The sequence below is a fragment of the Cheilinus undulatus genome, linkage group 5 (assembly GCF_018320785.1).
Source record: "Cheilinus undulatus linkage group 5, ASM1832078v1, whole genome shotgun sequence".
NCBI classification, from domain to species: domain Eukaryota; kingdom Metazoa; phylum Chordata; class Actinopteri; order Labriformes; family Labridae; genus Cheilinus; species Cheilinus undulatus.
In genome coordinates, this window is record NC_054869.1 from 43,494,713 (window position 1) to 43,512,616 (window position 17,904).

At 39.5% G+C, this 17,904-nt stretch overlaps 1 protein-coding gene across 1 annotated transcript in view; it reads right to left on the reverse strand.

The window, feature by feature from the left end:
- The window catches only part of LOC121509417 (proprotein convertase subtilisin/kexin type 5-like), a 47,795-nt gene extending 30,410 nt beyond the window's left edge, over positions 1–17,385 (reverse strand). Inside the window, exons 1-4 of the mRNA XM_041786780.1 lie at positions 17,275–17,385; positions 17,037–17,173; positions 12,186–12,386; positions 7,766–7,834 (exon numbers count right to left, since the gene is read on the reverse strand). Of these exons, the coding sequence (XP_041642714.1) occupies positions 7,766–7,834; positions 12,186–12,386; positions 17,037–17,173; positions 17,275–17,366 (499 nt within the window). The 5' untranslated portion in view covers positions 17,367–17,385. The remainder of the gene's footprint in view (positions 1–7,765; positions 7,835–12,185; positions 12,387–17,036; positions 17,174–17,274) is intronic.
- Positions 17,386–17,904: the final 519 nt, after the last annotated feature.

The window sequence follows — 17,904 nt, forward strand, 5'->3', positions numbered from 1 at the left end:
GGGGCTTTTCCTTTTTTATTCGGACTCAAATCTTGAAAACTTAAAGACATTGGTTAGATTTGAAAGGCCAACTCCTGTCCAGGTCTCCTGAAGTCTAGATTTAGACTCAGACTTTTAAAATAGATGAACCCATGGTAAGATTTGAACCAGTGAACTCCTGATTCACAGTCAGTTTACTTTTCCACTAATCCACTGAGACACACACCTGCTCATGTTTATCAGAGGATCTGATCTCTGCTTTTGGGGACTGGACTTTGAAATGCACCAAGAATCAAACCCACAACCTTCAAACTCTATGGCATACTCTCTGTCCTCTTTACTCCTGAGTCAGCGATTTACACCAGCAGCTTCAAAAATCCACAGAAGATTTGAACCACTGACCTCATGATTTCAAGGCAGTTACCTGTCCAACTGAGCTAACACACAGGCTAGAGCTAACATTAGTTTCTCTGAGACTTCACATCTGGAGTAGAACATCTCTACGATCCACAGTCTTTGCTGCTGAAGACCATTTTCCCATCTTGAGTTGCACATCTCCAAGAGTGATAATCTTTGCTGCTGAAGACGTTTTTCCCATCGTGAGTTGCACATCTCCATGAATGATAATCTTTGCTGCTGAAGACCATTTTCATACTTGAGTTGCACATCTCCATGAGTGATAATCTTTGCTGCTGAAGACCATTTTCCCATCTTGAGTTGCACATCTCCATGAGTGATAATCTTTGCTGCTGAAGACCATTTTCCCATCTTGAGTTGCACATCTCCATGAGTGATAATCTTTGCTGCTGAAGACCATTTTCATACTTGAGTTGCACATCTCCATGAGTGATAATCTTTGCTGCTGAAGACCATTTTCATACTTGAGTTGCACATCTCCATGAGTGATAATCTTTGCTGCTGAAGACCATTTTCCCATCTTGAGTTGCACATCTCCATGAGTGATAATCTTTGCTGCTGAAGACCATTTTCATACTTGAGAGGAGATATAAATAGATATAAAAGCATTGACGAAAATGATGAAACAAACTTCTACACATCTTGAGCTCTCTATTTGCTCCACTGGTTGATCTTCATCACCAATGATTGGAACTTTCATTTAATGCTTTTAGCCACTCGGTCATTTTTCTCCTGTGGAGTGAGCGCGCACACGAGGGAGAGGGAGTGAGGCTGCAAGCATGCAGGAGGGATTGAGAAACAGTGGCTGAGCCAAGCAGAGCAGAAAGAGGAGCTGTGAAAATGACAATACAGTGATTTGTTCATAATTTGGAGCTGCATTCAAAATTTTTAGGGCTTATGCCTCCTTCCCATTAGTTTTACTGCCAAAATAATGGCAAGCTCTGGATATTAATGATGGGTATCACCCTCTGTTTCTGTGACAGTGTGAGTGTTGCAAAGCTCACATAACCCATGGGTGCAGCACGCCTTGTTGCTGGCATGCAATGGTTGCTACGTATCCACTTTCGCAAAATACCTAGACATGCATCGGGCTGCGAGGGCCCGTTATTGCTGCTTGCAGCTTTGATTATCATTGCAGACATTCAGGATTGGGATATTTTCCTTTCGTATTGCATATTACGTCAAATTTGATTCCTCTGATAGCATTGTATAATATCATATTGCTTTGAACCTCTGCAATTCCCACCCCTATTTACAGCAGAATGCTGTATTATGATATCTCTGTTATCTTGGGTATCCTCATGTATTCTGTTGTAAAGCACTGTATGTTAGCCCACAACTTCCAACCAATCCACACATATAACTCTTGAAATATATTTTAAAAACTCTGTATTGAGATATCATAGTCATTGTGGGTCATGTATCAGATATTATATAGTATCACATTTTTGTATCATGAAGTGAGGAATGTTTTAATTCCCATTCCTAATTATTGTGATACATATCCCTAGCTCACATAGATTTTATTTTTCAAGAACAGTTTGAGGAGAGGATTTCTGATATAAAAAAGGCAACAGATGTGTGACTATAATGAAGCAAAACATCCATGAGAAAACATCTTTCCCTAAGCTGCATAGCATCAAAACAGCTCACCAGTGGAGGTGAGAAAGCTTTAGAGCAGCAGCAGCCTTGGCAGCTGCAGGAGCTCAGCTCCACGGTGAAGAAGCTGTAGGATTACTCCGTTTTATCACAGGTATAAAAGATAAACTCTGGTGATTTTTCCCTGCTCCCTTTTAGCGTACACAAGTCATGTTCATCACTGCCATTCACAACATTACAGTGAGCCAGGGCTGATTCAAAACATGACTGAGGCAATTATAAAATATTTTGGATTCCATAGTGTGCAGAGAGGATTAATGGCTTTGGAAATGATGATGAGTGCTGAAGTAATTTGATGAGGGAGATACGACTGAGACACATCTTATCGCACACTGTCAGGCTGCCGAGCTCATTCAGAGATCTCAAACAACGGCGCAATGCCAAACACAAACACGCAAAGCTCATCCGCTAACCTGTGAGTCAAATATTTAGAGTATGGCTCACCTCAAATCAACCTAAAACCAAAGCGTCAAGAGCACGTGTTCTACCTCATGACACGTGAAGAGATTCTGGGGAGTTTGAACACCATTTGTGAAAATGTGACCTGCAAACTTGTTTGATAATTTAATGCTAACTTGATGGATTTCATCCTTACAGCTGTGGGCATCAATCCTGACCTTAATCCAACAAATCACAGACCTCCACAATAACTTCACTTAATGTTTGAGGCACCCAAAGGTACATTTCTTAAAAAAGCCTTTCTTTTGTGTGTTTGAACTCCTATTTTACACCTCTTTTCTTTGTTTTATTAGTCTGTATTATTTGTTGTTTTTAACCTTGTACCCTTGTTAATAAAGGTTCTGTATTTATGACATTTATCCTTACTATTGTAAAGCTCAGACTCCACATTATACCTTCATTTCCTACACTTCAAGGAGGCCAGTATGAGGGGATAAAGAGGAGAGCTTCCTGGGGCCCAGCCAAACTGAGGGGTCGATGGAGGTAAGCAGAATTATGAATCAGATTTAAAGATAGGTGGTGATAACCACATTTGTTTTTTATAACCTAAATAATAACCACTATTTTCAAAGCAACAGATTTAATTTTATTTGTTTATGTCATAGTATGTAGCCTTCTTTAAAATGTAAACCCTTTTTCTTAAAACAGAATTAAAAAGGATTAAAAGTGGTAAATTTTGTTAAAAGTGGTAAAACAAATCTAAGTAAAAATTTGTAAAATATAAACAACAATTGTAAAACAAAAAAAAGGTTAAAAGTGGCAATAGAGGCAAAAAAATAAATAGGTGGAAGTGGAAAGATGGGTCTAAAGTGGCAAAAACAGGGAAAAAGAAGGTGAACATGGGTAACCAGGAAAGAAAAAATGGTCTATAGTGGAAAAAAAGGGCGTGGTACATAATAAGATGCAGTTAAAATGGGCAAGATTGGCATAAGAAGTGGTGAAAAGGGGACAATAGTGGCAAAAATCAGTTCACAGTGGCACGATAGCTCGAGAGTTGGGTGAAAATGGGTTTAAAATTTCAAAAATGGGTGGAAAATGTGGATAAGGATTGAAAAGTTGCAAAAAAAATGGGTTAAAATAGGCAAAAATTATTTGAAAGCAGCAAAAATGGGTTTACTGATGCAGAAATTGGAAGAATGGCAGAAAATGTGATGAAAACGGGTTTAAAAAGTGGCAAACAATAGGTGGAAAAGGTAGTGAAATGAGATTTACAAGTAGCAAAAATGGACAAATGGATTTTATGGGCAGGCCTGCTTGGATAGAAATCCTGGGAGGTAAGTATGCCCACATTGCATATGCAGATTAGACTCTTTTCTACTGTTTCATCTCAATGTTAGCTAAATGATAATATATATATATATATATATATATATATATATATATATATATATATATATAACAATTGAAGGTTTTTTTTCAAGCTGATCCATTACGTAATTCATATCAATTTGATTTACAATGCCGATGTTCATAGCTTTCAGTCACATGACCGGATAGGAGCATGGATGGCCAAATGGGCTTTGGAAATTGGCTGCTACTGATCGTTACTTGTAGCTGTGACACTAGGCATCCAATTCTCCATCTTTTCAAAACCATGCCATCCAAACCTAACCGGCCTATGTGAAGAAGTAATTGTCCCCTAAACCTAATAACTGATTGTTCCACACACACAGCAATGACTGCAAGCACTCATTTGCCACATGAACAGCCTGTATAAGGTCATCTCAGCATCTCGACTTTGACCAGACCACTCTAAAACACAGTCTTTCACTACATGGTTGAGTTGCTGTTGTTCCTAAACGCTTCCACTTTCTAATAATATCACTTACAGCTGAGTGTGGAATATCCAGCAGGGATGACATTTCATAAACCGTCTTATTGCTGGTAATGGTAATTTATTCCTTTATTGAACGATCACAAATACATTTCATGACAGCATTTGACTTATTTTTCTCAGAACAACAAAGCTAGCTATCCTATAAAAATGAGAAGTGCAGTTGGTCTCTTAAGATCTTACAAATATAACTCATCATGAGAAAGCAAGCATCATAAGAGGAGATATTTTTTCATTGATCTCCAGGGGAGATATTAGCGGGCTGCAGCCACACAAAAGCAAAATAGTAAGTCAATAAGGAGAAATGAAAAGCACAAATAAAACAAGTGAAATCAAAGGTATAAATGTAATGAGTGGTGTAAAAACGTTGGTATATAGAGGAGTCAAGTGAACTTTGCAGAGCAATTCTAGACCTGTTTTGTGGTAAATCAAATAATTTCCTATTATCTCAACATGACAACTTAAATACATCCAGAAACCCCCTGTAATGACTCATTTTTACGGGAAATAGAGTTAATCAAATGTGAGGGTGTTTGTCTGCTAAGGGCTGTACAAAGCTACCCTAGATCCCTAAAACAGCCTTAAAAGTTTAGATATACCAGCTGAGACGTAGCTTAAGCATGCACACACACATGTAAGACCCGTCTCACACACTGCATGCTGTGTTTCATCTTCACTTTAGCCGTAGCATCACTTCACATCACCAATCATCCCACATCTCTAATCTGCTGACTGACACGATTGGTTTGCACCAGTGTGATTACTGTGAGTGGGTGTGTGGAGGGAGGATGAGTGTGAGACAGAGGAGAGATATTCCACCCAGAATGCTTAATGACATAATGACAGTCTCCACCTCAGACGAGTTCAGCACAATAACAACTTTCAGAGTGTCAGCAAACGCCTCGACGAGAAGGAATCGCCCAACTCATACGTATCATTTATTCCAGTAAGTTTTTATAGAAGTACACAGAGATTTAAAAAAAAAAAAAGGAATGTTGCACAAAACAGCATTCAGAAAAAGCTCCATAAAAAGCTCCATACAAAGCTTTTGAATCCTTTGTATGGAGGGAAACATCAGTAAAAGGACAGATAGTTACTGGCAGCATTTATCCAGAAGTGGAAAATCAATTCTCTTTAACCCTCTGTGGGATGAACAGAGCCAGCTCTCTACATAAACTACACATCAAGCCTTTATAGCTGAACTTTCCCTGCAAAAACATCAATATATCTGCACTTATGAGTTTGATTTTAATGAAGGAACAGTCCACCTTCAAAAGGGGTAATTGGCTTTTAAGTGAGGGCATAAGAAGCAAGAGCAATTTATCACACAGAGATAGTCTATGTTTGTATAAATTATGCTTTAATTGGAGTAAACAATGATTTTTTAGATTGCAAAACACCTTTTACTTTGACAGCATGGCTTTTGTGGCTAATTTAAACTCATTTGAGATTGTTTTCCTGCATGATTGTGAGTGTATAGTAAAGATCAGTGGCAGCATCTTTAGATCAGTCTTCTGATCTACTGCAGTTATACCTGCTTTATTTGATTTCATGTTTTGGCTGCTAAAATAAAGAGCAACATGTTTCATTTATAATCTGTTTGCAAGATTTTGCATTGAGCCATATGGGTACATTGGTCTGCTGCCAACACTGCAATACATAGGATTTTATGCCTCCACACCAGGTGATAGCCAGGGCCGCCATCCCCTCCTTCCAGGCCAGTGTTGTGAACAAAAGTCCTCAATTTAGCATAAATGTCCACATTGACCCAAAGCAGAACTGATATGATTTTAGAGGTCATTGCTCAAAGTTCAAGGTCAATAAGCCTCATCTTTATCCCTTGCTTGTTTGTGTGATGTCTCAAGAATGCTATGAGGAATTTTCTTCAAATGTTGCACAAAAGTCAACTCCAACTCATGGATAAACTTAATTAATTTCTTAAGTCAAGGTTGGGGCAGTTTGAGTAATATGGTGTCCCCAGCCAAAGAAAGAACAAAGCCCTTTGTCTTTAACCTTGCAAAGCAGATGGATTGGCCAGATTCCATGTCCGTTATCCAGTAAATCCATCCTGCGAAGTGCCAGTCACAAAATTTATATCAGGTCTGAAATCGGATCTGACCAATCAGCATCATTCGAGGAGAAAAAGGCGGTAGCCATGGCGGTTTAAGTTGAACTGGAAACTGAAAACTGCTAGCAACGGCTGCCACCAGTGTAGCATTTAGCTTGGCTGTAGCTTTAGCAGCACTTTCACCAGAACTGGGCCACATTTCTTTGTAAAATTACAAAGAAAGACAAACACTGAAAGCATTTCATGACAGAAAAGATGTTATTTTTTCTCCCCTTCTGACATGCTTCAGTAAGATGATACAAACAATGGTTTCTGCTGGTGTAGCGATTAGCTTGGATGTAGCTTTAGTGGCAGTTTTATCAAAACTGGGCAACATTTCTTTGCTAAAACAGGAGCCACGCCAAAAGCTTCTCTAGGCAGAGAAGATGTTTTTGCGCTTCTCCCCACCAGCCACGGCATTCATTTAATCCAACGATAAGCTCCACTGCTCTATGAAGCTCTAGATAGTTAGTGTGCTTACATTGATGTCAGTAGAAGTTCAGAACTCTTCAGCTATGGAATCAGCAGAGCGTTGGTGACTTTTATGCACCCAAGCAGTCGCTGACTCCGCTCTGTGATTGTATGTGGTCTTTGTGGCTGAGTTGCTGCTGTTCCTAAACGCCTCCACTTCTGCTTAATTTGGTCAATGGTGAAATCCCCTGTAGTCAAGGTCAGAAACCAGCCTTGCCCTTCTTTATAACTCATCACTGTACCGTCACTGTCAGGATATTGTAGACGTCATTGAGGCATATAACCACCACATGGTGGTTTTATTTATTGCTGTTTTTCTGCTTTTATGTGCTGTCAGGGATTTTTTTTTTTTTTTTTTGATAGAATTGGTATTTAGGAAGATAGGGTAGGTTGGAAGAGAGAGTTGGAGATTACATGGTCTAAACCGCTTCATGATCTGAAGTTGAACCTGGGACCAGTCAAAGCCTCTAAACATCAGGCAATTGCTTAATCAGCTGAGACAAAGTGGCACCAAAATCTGATCTGAAAGGCCACTGGGATCAGTTGAAGCCCTTTGACCTACCTGGGATTTAAAGTGGTATAACACTGTCTAAAAATATCAGTTTTAATATCATTGATAAAAGTCTAACATAAAAGGCCTACATGGCTTTCTCTCCAACAGACCTTTGCATAAAAATTAAAAAGTGTTCTATCATGATTTGAGTTCATACATCTGGCAATCTAATTTGAAAGTTCCAGAGCACACATAGCCTTGCCCCTCCCATAAAATCTTTGGTGCACTCTCCAGGGGTCCTAGACCCCAGTTTGGGAGCCCCTGGATGATATAAATCTTTACTCACTGCGTTCACATTGCTTGCAGCCTGTGTCACAGGGAATACAGTTGTCATCCTCGGCATCAGCAACCTCTCCTGAAGAACACAGCAGACATGAAAATAAGTGAAAATATGTTTGACACATAATAAACACTGCTCACGAAAGATGCTTAGAACATAGAAAAAATTCTCTGAGTAATCCCATCTAAAAATATGTTGTTTTCTGTGATGCTCTGGTGTTGAATATAATTTGATTTTAATGGTTGGCCTGTTCTTTTTAATTGTTTGTATTGTATGTTTTCAGGGGCCACCGATATAAACTAGCTTTATAGCTAACTCTGACTCAGGTGTTGTGTTGTGCACGGCACAACACAACAAATAAACTAAAATAAACTAAAAAGCAAATAAAAAATCAAACCTAAAAAACATTTAAAATGTAAAATTGATTATTGATTAAGAAAATAATCAGATTTATCCTGTTCTGAGGCAGCATAATAATGATTTCCTCAGTGTGAAGTCAATGTCCTTCTGGGTTGGTCGCTCTCAGCTCTGTGCTCACACTGATAAGACAGCTCTTCCTTTTGCTTGTTTGTGTCACACAGATGCTCCCCCTCCCACTCCTCAACACAGGGGTGGAGCACAGGGGGGATAAAGGGTACTAAATACCCGGGCCCTCAGTCAGGAGGGGCCCTTGAGGATTCTGCAATTAAAAGTTTGTTTTATCTGTTTTTTTCTTCATGATTAGTGCAATTTTTAAATCAAAAGCAACAAAATGAATGGGTCAACACACTGAAGTTTGTATCAAATAGAGTAAAATAAATATTTAGGGGCCAACTCCTCCCTTAAAAATGTTCAAATGGTATAGTCCAGCACTGCAAAATAATACAAGTAAATTCAATCAAACCATAGTAACAACACAACACTTGTTGCTTGGCTAGCCACTGGGGGGGGGGGGGGGGATTCAAGTGTGTTTCTTTTTACAATAGTTTACCAAAAAATAAATCATTCTTTCCTTGGTTAAAGTTGTTTTTCTTGATCAAAATTAGATTTACATAAAAACCATCAATACAACAATTCATAATAAATTTGCAGTTCAACCTAAAATAATCCCAGTTGAATTCTTTTAGCTAAATAAAGCTGACTTGTCAGGAGATGTAGAGGTCAAAGGGGAGAGCTTAAGGATGAAGGAAGGGTGTCTAAAGTGAGCATTTGTATTGGTGTAAAAAGAAGCATCTCTTGACTTGAGAAAAATCTTTTTTTTTTTCTTTAGTCAAGAGAATAAATTTGATGCTTAGAACTGATAGACACAGGTAGCTGAGGTCCAAGAAACTCCTGTTTTTTTTCTTAAGGTTAGTTTTAGAGTTGCAAAAGCACAAAAAGAAAATGGAAATCATCTTAATTTACCTCAACAAGCTGGGCAGTGGCTGTATGGCTTGTTGTGTTCTGGTCAATCAGAGTGACTAGACTGTTTGGTTTTCCAAAACACAGAAAATTACCTTGTTATCGCACAAAAACAAGCCTCGTTATCTCACATAATGACTTGAATTTAGCTGTTTTAATGGGAAAACCAGCTTTGATACTCCTAGACAACAAGAAAAATATGCTGAGATCTTCAGACAACCGCCTGGAAGTGATTGCTTATCCCATTACATTTGAAGAAAACGTATATATAAACTTTTGGTCATGATGCAGTTGTAAACAAGGTACTATTTTCACCGTGCATGACTCCTAGAGTCACCTTATTTGATTTTAGAAAAAGTTAAAAACCTAGCTTCATTTTGTAATCTCTAAATTCTAATCTTTTCTTGATTCATTCTCAACTCAGCACCTCAGTGCCAGTCTCTTTCCCCCACAGCTGATGCTGTCTGTCAGGCCTGTTCAGGCCTGCCTGCCTCATATCGTAAGAATTTCATCTCATCCTCCCCCTCATAAACTTTATTTCCTCACATTCACACCTCCATCATAACTCTTCACCTCCGTCTCACACTCACAGCAGCGTCTGCTCACCTAAACATCTCTTCCTAATCTCAGACATCTCTCCCTGAATATTTCGGCTCTTTCTTAATCCTTCTCTGGCTCATTTTCACATTTAGTCTCCGACAATAAGAGAAAGAGCGATTGTTCGGCTTTCTCAATCTCTCAGAGGAAACATGAATCAAAAGTCAATGACTCTTTTCACCTGTTGGGGAAGGTTGATTTGTTTTTAAATCTCTTTTCTGTGTTTCAATCAGACCTGTTACCACAGGTGTATAAAATCAAGCACCTAGCCATGCAGTCCCTTTTTACAAACATTTGCAATGCAAAATATATTCTTCTGAAGAGCTCAGTAACTTCAATCGTAGTACTGTGATAGATGCCATCTTTGCAATAAGATGGTTTTTGAAATCTAACCCCTGCTGGCTATTCCACATTCAATTGTAAGTGATATTATTAGAAAGTGGGAGCGTTTAGGAACAACAGAAACTCATCCACCTAGCAGAACACCATGTAGAATCACACGGAGCGGGGTCAACACATTAAAGTTGCCACACTCCAATGATTCCATAGCTGAAGAGTTCTGAACCTCCACTGGCATTAATGTAAGCACAAAAACTGTGCAGCAGGAGCGTCATGGAGCGTCATGCAAGCCTCACATCACCAAATCCAGGTGTCGGATGGAGTGTTGTAAAGCACGCTGACACTGGACTGTGGGGCAGTGGTAATGTGTTCTGTGGAGTGGCGAATCATGCTTCTCTTGAAGAGTCTGGGTTTGGTGGACACTAGAAGATCATTTCCTGTCTGACTACACTGTGCCAACTGTGAAGTTTGGTGGAGGAGGGATAATGGTATGGGGCTATTTCTCAGGGTTTGGGCTAGGGCCCTTATCTCCAGTGAAGACATTTTGGGCAATGCTGTGCTTCGAACTTTGTGGAAACAGTTTGGAGAAGACCCTTGCCCCAGAGCACAAAGCAAGGACTATAGAGACATGGTTTGATGAGTTTGGTGTGGAAGAACTTGACTGGCCTGCATAGGATCCTGACCTCAATCCCATTGAGAACCTGTGGGATGAACTGGAATGGAGATTATGAGCCAGGCCTTCTCGTCTAACATCAGTGTCTGACCTCATAAATGCTCTACAGAATGAACAGGCACAAATTCACACAAAAACACTCTAAAATCTTGTGGAAAGCCTTCCAAGAAGAGCGGAGGCTGGTATAACTGCAAAAGGGGGACAACTCCATATTAAAGAACATGTATTTGAATTCAATGTCATTAAAATCTCTGAGTACTTCCTGAATGCTCTTTATATGTATGCTTTTTCCCCACATTAATTTTCAATGAAAACTGCAAAAGGGGGGAATAGAAAGAGGTGGAGCTGGTGCATGTGCAGAAGGCCTATGTGTGAGAGCCACAACTGCTACTGATTAAGGCACTTTGCAAACCTTCAAAGGTCATTATTTATTATTATGAAATATATCTGTTGTCAAAGGAAGGTTTACATTTCTCTTCTTAACTGCACATTTCTCACACCTGGCACTAAAATCCAAACACTTTAACTTGAAAAGTGAGGATGTTCAGCGCAGCCAGTCAAACAAAAAGATTCTTATTCAGAGAATTAGTGCATAAATGTCGGCTAAGGGCTCTCGATGTTGGCATATTTCCTTTTTGGCACACTTGTTTCTGAATTTCAATTCTTGCTTTAAAATGAGGTCACCGTGCTACATGTGAGCTCCCCGAGGTGATGTTTGCCAAATTCGGCCCTGAGTTGTGACAGTGGTGGTTATCAGCAGTGACAGCTATCAAAAAATCCTCCCACAACTCGTCATTTATTTATTAACAGTGGGATCCAACATGCTTATCTTCATGGTACGATCGACCGTCTCAATACTGGGAGAACTGGGAGTGTAGGACAGGGTCATGAAAGATGAAGATGTTAGACGAAGAAGTTTGAATTTGTCAGATGTTGAGCCTTCCCCATGCATTTAGGGCCAAACTTGATCTAGTGAAGGGAAGGGTCCATCTTATAAACCTGGTGATATGTTGGCTCTGAATGCCCATGTAGTTTCACGTTTGGACTGTCGAAGTTATTTGAGGCTTTATGGTAGAGTATGTTACATTAGCACTGTCAGTATCTGGGTAGCTTGCCTCATTGAAGATTTGGTTTGCATATAAAATCACCCACTGCTAAATATATAGTATCCCATACAGAGAAATAAGCCATTCCTTTAGTGATTGAATAATAGGTGATGGAGTTTGGGTCCAAAACCACACACTAAAGTCAGCTAATGAAGGTTTAAATGCTATTTTCTTGACAGTCTTTTTAAATTCGTCATGCACTATAAACTTTAAACCATGATTTCTGTTGAATTCTGCCACCTTATCAGCATTTCTGCAGCAGAGTTGCAGATGAGGGGAAATCTTATAGGGATGTTTTTAACTGAAACTGTGATAAAGCCTCATTTCTCACCTTGACTGCACTCCAGCGGTACACACTGGCCATTCTTGACCTGGTGTCCAGGGTTACAGTGGATGCAGTGGTCTGCTGCTGAACAGATGATACACTCTGTAGGACAGGGTTCACAGCGTTTCCTTACGGAGTGGAAGAATCTGGCTGGACAGATTTCTCGACACTGACTCTGATAGAGGTACCTGTCCACTTCAAATTTATCTAGACAGAGGATGAGAAAAAAGGAAATCTGTGAGAGAAAACATGCTTTATTCACACATGCACTCTTGAAAATTTCAGACAGAATGGCCCTGAAATCTTCCTGAGCTGCCTGATCACACAGGTGCCTTACAGACTTTTCATGCCAGACAACAAGGGACGACAAAATTAAGCAAAAAAACTGTAATTTCACACATCAAAATCATGTTGCTTGTGTGAAAGCTGGCAGTGACCCACCAAATGCTCCAACACATCTAAATTGAAAACACCTTGATGTGTGCACAAAGATAAAATTCTCCACCCTGCTGTGAGTTGGATCACCCTGCAGAGCATCTTATATTGACTTCTACAGGTGCATCTCAAAAGATTAGAATATCATAAAAATTTGATTATTTTCTGTGATTTAACTCAAGAAGTGAAACTTCCTTACATTCTAGAGATTCATTTAACACAAAGTGCAATATTTCATGACCTTTTTTTTGTTTAAATCTTGATGATTACAGGTTACAGCTCTCAAAAATCTAAAATTCACTATCTCAAAATAATTGAATATCACAAAACAACAGTCCAAAAAGGATTCATCGGGTATAATTGTTGACCTTCTTGAAAAAAAAAGCTCATTTATACACTCTCTTTGAAGCCATTCAGCAGATAGAAGCATGCTCTAAAATCTCCTGGTAGATAGTTGACAGCGTTGACTCTGGACTTGATAAAGCACAGTGGACCAACAGCAGCAGATGACATGGCAGCACAAACCATCACTGGCTGTGGAAACTGAAAACACTGGACTTCAAGCACCTTAGCTTCTGTGCCTCTCTGATCTTCCTCCAGACTCCAGAAGCTTGTATGGTTCAGGAGTGGCTCAACACTAAGATAATGACACTTCATAGTTTCAAGAGAGAAGACAAAACTTATTTTCTTTTATCAGTCAATGTCCCTGAAAAGCCTCCGTACTATTTGTGTGAGCACCAGCAAGGCCGCCCATAAGGGGGAATAAAGGGGTAAGATTTCCAGGGCTCAGCCTAATGGGGGGCCAATGGGGATCAGGAAAATCATGATCGCTTAAAAAGCTTTTCAAAATGTGATCCCATTTTCTTAAAACAGATTTAACCTTTTTGGTCATGTTAACAATGTGGATGGGCAGGCTGATCTAAACCATTTTGAAAGTAATGTGAGACTTTAAAGCTAAGCCATAATGTGCACAAATGTCAGGACACGGGAGAATAAAGTAGAAAAAAATGATTGAAAGTGGCAAAGGTTGGCTAAAATGGGCAAAAAACAGCAGGTGAAATGATGAAAAGTGGTACAAAAGTGGCTGAAAGTGGCACAAATTTAACTTATGTGGCAAAGGTGGGTGGGTAAAATGGCAAAAAGCAATAAAGAATGACTAAAAAGTGTTTAAAAGGGGCATATATGGGGTTGATGTGGAAACAAATGTGATACAATTGGTGTAAACAGTGATGAAAAGGGGTTAATAAGTGGCATGGATGAATAATACGAATATTAGAACCCTATAATAGCTAAACACACTTTTCAGCCCCGAATTTAAGTTACAGTTAGCAAGGATGCTAGCACTGGTACTGATGCAACACACATGCATTGTTATCATCAACTGGGGGCTTTTCTTTCTTTTTCTTTCTTTTTCTTTCTTTCATCCTGTCTTGAATTGAAAATGTTTTATTTCATTTCATTGTAAAAACTCATATATGAGCTGTTTGTTTTGATCCTGTTGAACTTTTATTGAGAAATAAAAGTGGTTTGAAAAAAAATCTTTCTTTCTCTCTCTTTCTCTTTTTCTTTCTTTCTTTCTTTCTTTCTCTCTCTCTCTTTCTTTCTTTCTTTCTTTCTCTCTCTCTCTTTCTTTCTTTCTTTCTTTCTTTCTTTCTCTCTCTCTCTTTCTTTCTTTCTTTCTTTCTTTCTCTCTCTCTTTCTTTCTCTCTCTCTTTCCTTCTTTCTTTCTTTCTTTCTCTCTCTCTTTCTTTTTTCTTTCTTTCTTTCTTTCTCTCTCTCTTTCTTTTTTTCTTTCTTTCTTTCTTTCTCTCTCTCTTTCTTTTTTTCTTTCTTTCTTTCTTTCTTTCTTTCTTTCTTTCTTTCTCTCTCTCTTTCTTTCTTTCTGTCTCTCTCTCTTTAACGCTGCAGACACAGCAGGGGTGTAAAACTCCACATGACTATTAAAGGTCAGTGTCAACATCATCTGCTCAGTACGTACCAGCATTTGTGTGTTCATTCGTGTTCGGGTGACTGGCCGAGATAAGAGAGGTTGTTTTGAAAGAGAAATGACACGGGAAGAGACAGATGGAGGGTCTCTTCATGTTATTATTGTTATGTCTCATTGAGCTTCAGACAGACCTGCAATTAAATGGAACCACATTTTACAAACACAGTCTGACAAACCTGCCGGCTAATTGAGAGTGTATGTGTGCAGAAGGAAAATCTGGTGTTAATCTTCTCCTCGGCTGTCTGCTATCTTAAAGCGTGCATGTGACAGAATCTCCCAAGTGTAGATACATTCATCCTGACAGCCATAATACTGTCTGTGACACCGTGATAAACAGTTATTACCGCCACCTTCATGCTGATATTTCTTCAGCTGTGAGCCTTTAATGGGGTATGGCTTCTATCTTTATAACGATTGTTTCCGCAGTAATGAAGAAGGTTATTTTATGGACTGTGCAGGATCAGAGAATTTGCCAAAAGTGGCCTAACACCCAGACACCGTTTATCTTTGAACGGAGCAGAAACGTGAGAGGTGTGCAGTGACCCCTGCATGAGGATACAAACATTGACCGATCCCTCCTTTAAACACATCTATCAGCAAGCCCGGGCTGAATCACTGCTTTAATTAGACGCATTTACTTTTACACGATTGATCGGTGGAGTCCGGCACAAATGAGCCTTGGCTTGATCCATGCGATGTTACGAGAAAAGCACGATTTCACTTACACTCCAGTCAGAGCGTGATCGATGAGTTTTTAAGTGAACGCAGAGACGCTTCAGGGAAGGGCTACTAGTGCCACTTCAGAGGCAAGGGATGGGATTTATGTGGAGGTTCACATACCAAAAAAATCAGAGCATTAGATAGTTTAAACCGATAATTATTATTTTATTATTGTGTTATTTTATTAACATTATTCCAACCTATCCTTAAAAGCTGATGCAACAATGCACTAAAATAGAATGTTGACTTTCAACAGTAAATACCATCCTAAATGCCTATTACAGGAAATAAAAACACATTTCATATTCCAAAAAAGGTTGGGTGCTGTGTAAAATGTTATTGAAAAGGGAATGCAGTGATTGTCAAGGAAATGGTACGAATGAAAAACAGCTTTTTGCAGCTAATTAGGTTAACTGTCAACAAGTCAGTCTGGGAATAAAAGGAGCATTTTGAAAAGGCAGAGTCTCACAGAAGTAAAGATGTGCAGAGGTTCAGAGGTTTGTGAAAAACTGTCTAGAATTTGTGGAACAATTTCAGAAAAATGTTCGTCTATGTAAAATTGAAACGACTTTGAACAGCCCATCATCTACAGTACATAATATAATCAAAGATTCAGAGAATCTAGAAAATCTCTGGATGCAAGAGACAAGGCTGAAGGTCAGTATTGGATCCTAATGATCTTCGGGCCCTCTGCATTAAAAACAGGCATGATTCTGTACTGGAAATCACTGCATGGACTCAGAAACACTTCCAGAAATCATCGTCTGTCAACACACTTTGTGTGCCGTCCAGGAATGTGAGATAAAGCTGTATCATGCAAAGAAGAAGCTATGTGTGAACCTGATCCACCGTAGTAGTACACAGTAGTACACAGTTAAAAGCCTGCATTTCTGATGGTATGGGGTTGCATTAGTGCCTATGGCATGGGAAGCTTACACATCTGGAAAGGCAACGCTGAAAAGTAGATACGATGTTTTAGAGCAACATATGCTCCCATCCAGGGTATGTCTCTTTCAGGGAAGGCCTTTCATATTTCATCAAGACAATGCTAAACCACATCCATCACAGTAGAAGAGTCTGGGTGCTGGACTGGCCTGCCCACAGTCCGGACCTTCCACCAATATAAAACATTTGGACTATTATAACATGAAAAATCCAGCAGAAAAAATCAAGGATGTTGAGCAGCTAGAATCTTATATCAGTAAAGAATGAGACAACATTCTTCTCCCAAGACTCCAGACACTGGTCTCCTCACTTCTCAGAGGTTTGCAGACTGTTGTTAAAGAAGAGGGGATGTGACATAATAGTAACGATGGCCCTGTCCCTTCTTTTTTGAGATTTCTTGCTGCCATCAAATTCAAAATGAACTGAAATTTTTTCATGAAAAGTAAAAATGTCTCTGTTTCAGCATCTGGTATGTTGTCAGAAATATGGGTTTATAATAATTGTCATTTACAGCACTCCAACTTTTTTGGAATTGGGGCTGCACATTATATAATCAAATTGAATGTGGGAGGATTAAAGTGAAACCTGATGTGTAGAAAATCCTGCAATCTTTGCTCTGAATTACTCAGACGTGTTTAATAGTGAACAGCACAACACACTCTTTGAGGTTTGTGTTGCTGAATGAATCGGTTATTTCTGACAAACATGCTCAGACAAACAGAGATAAACATCACTGACTGGTTTTGAAACTTTGTCTGTTTTGAATGTACCTTTGTCACAGCTGGTGCAGTTGTCGGGCCCCTCGTCTGTGCACTCATGACAGGTGTGGTGACAGAAGTGGCACTGCCGTCCTACCACATAACGACCCTTCTGACAGCGGATGACACAGGTTCCCTCATCATAGTACCTGCAGGGAAGTAAAATGACATCACTTCTGATAGCTGTGGGCGACCTTTGTCATCTGGTGCATCTTTTGCCCACAGATGTGAACAAGTTAGTGGCGCTCACCGTGTTGTTGGACAGCTGGTGCAGTCCTCTCTCTCTGGACCCGTACACTGTGCACAGGTCGCGTCACACAGGTGACACTTCCCATGACTCATGTACTGTCCTGCAGACAGACAGACAGAGTATTAAAGGGGACAGGTCATGTAAAGAATTCTTTTTCAGCATTTTTGCACATAGATTTTGGGATCCAGAGTATCTAAAACCATGAATTAATCAGTCCTTTGTGATTAGCTCCTGTCTGGAAACATAGAGTCTGATGGCCTGTTCAGTATCTGTGAGGTCAAAGTGAGTCATGATGATATTACCTGCACCTTACCTGGGATCTCCATCCATAGTCATGGAAGTAAGTATACACAAATGTGTTGGCACAACCCATGGAAGAGAAAGGTGGGATGGAAAGGAGTACATTTGCATTTAACTGAGCATTATTGAACAGGCTGTTTAGAGCTGGTTTACACAGGTTCAAAAAACCTCCGTTGATTCTTGATCCATATTATATGTTGACCAAAGCATGGAATAGACTTTTATCAGCCCAGTGTTTTTCAAAGTGGGGGTCCTGTTGCAGACTTTTGGAGGGATAACAAGGGAAAAGAGTGCTGCTGAAAAGACTAAATGATAAGACCATGAGAAGAC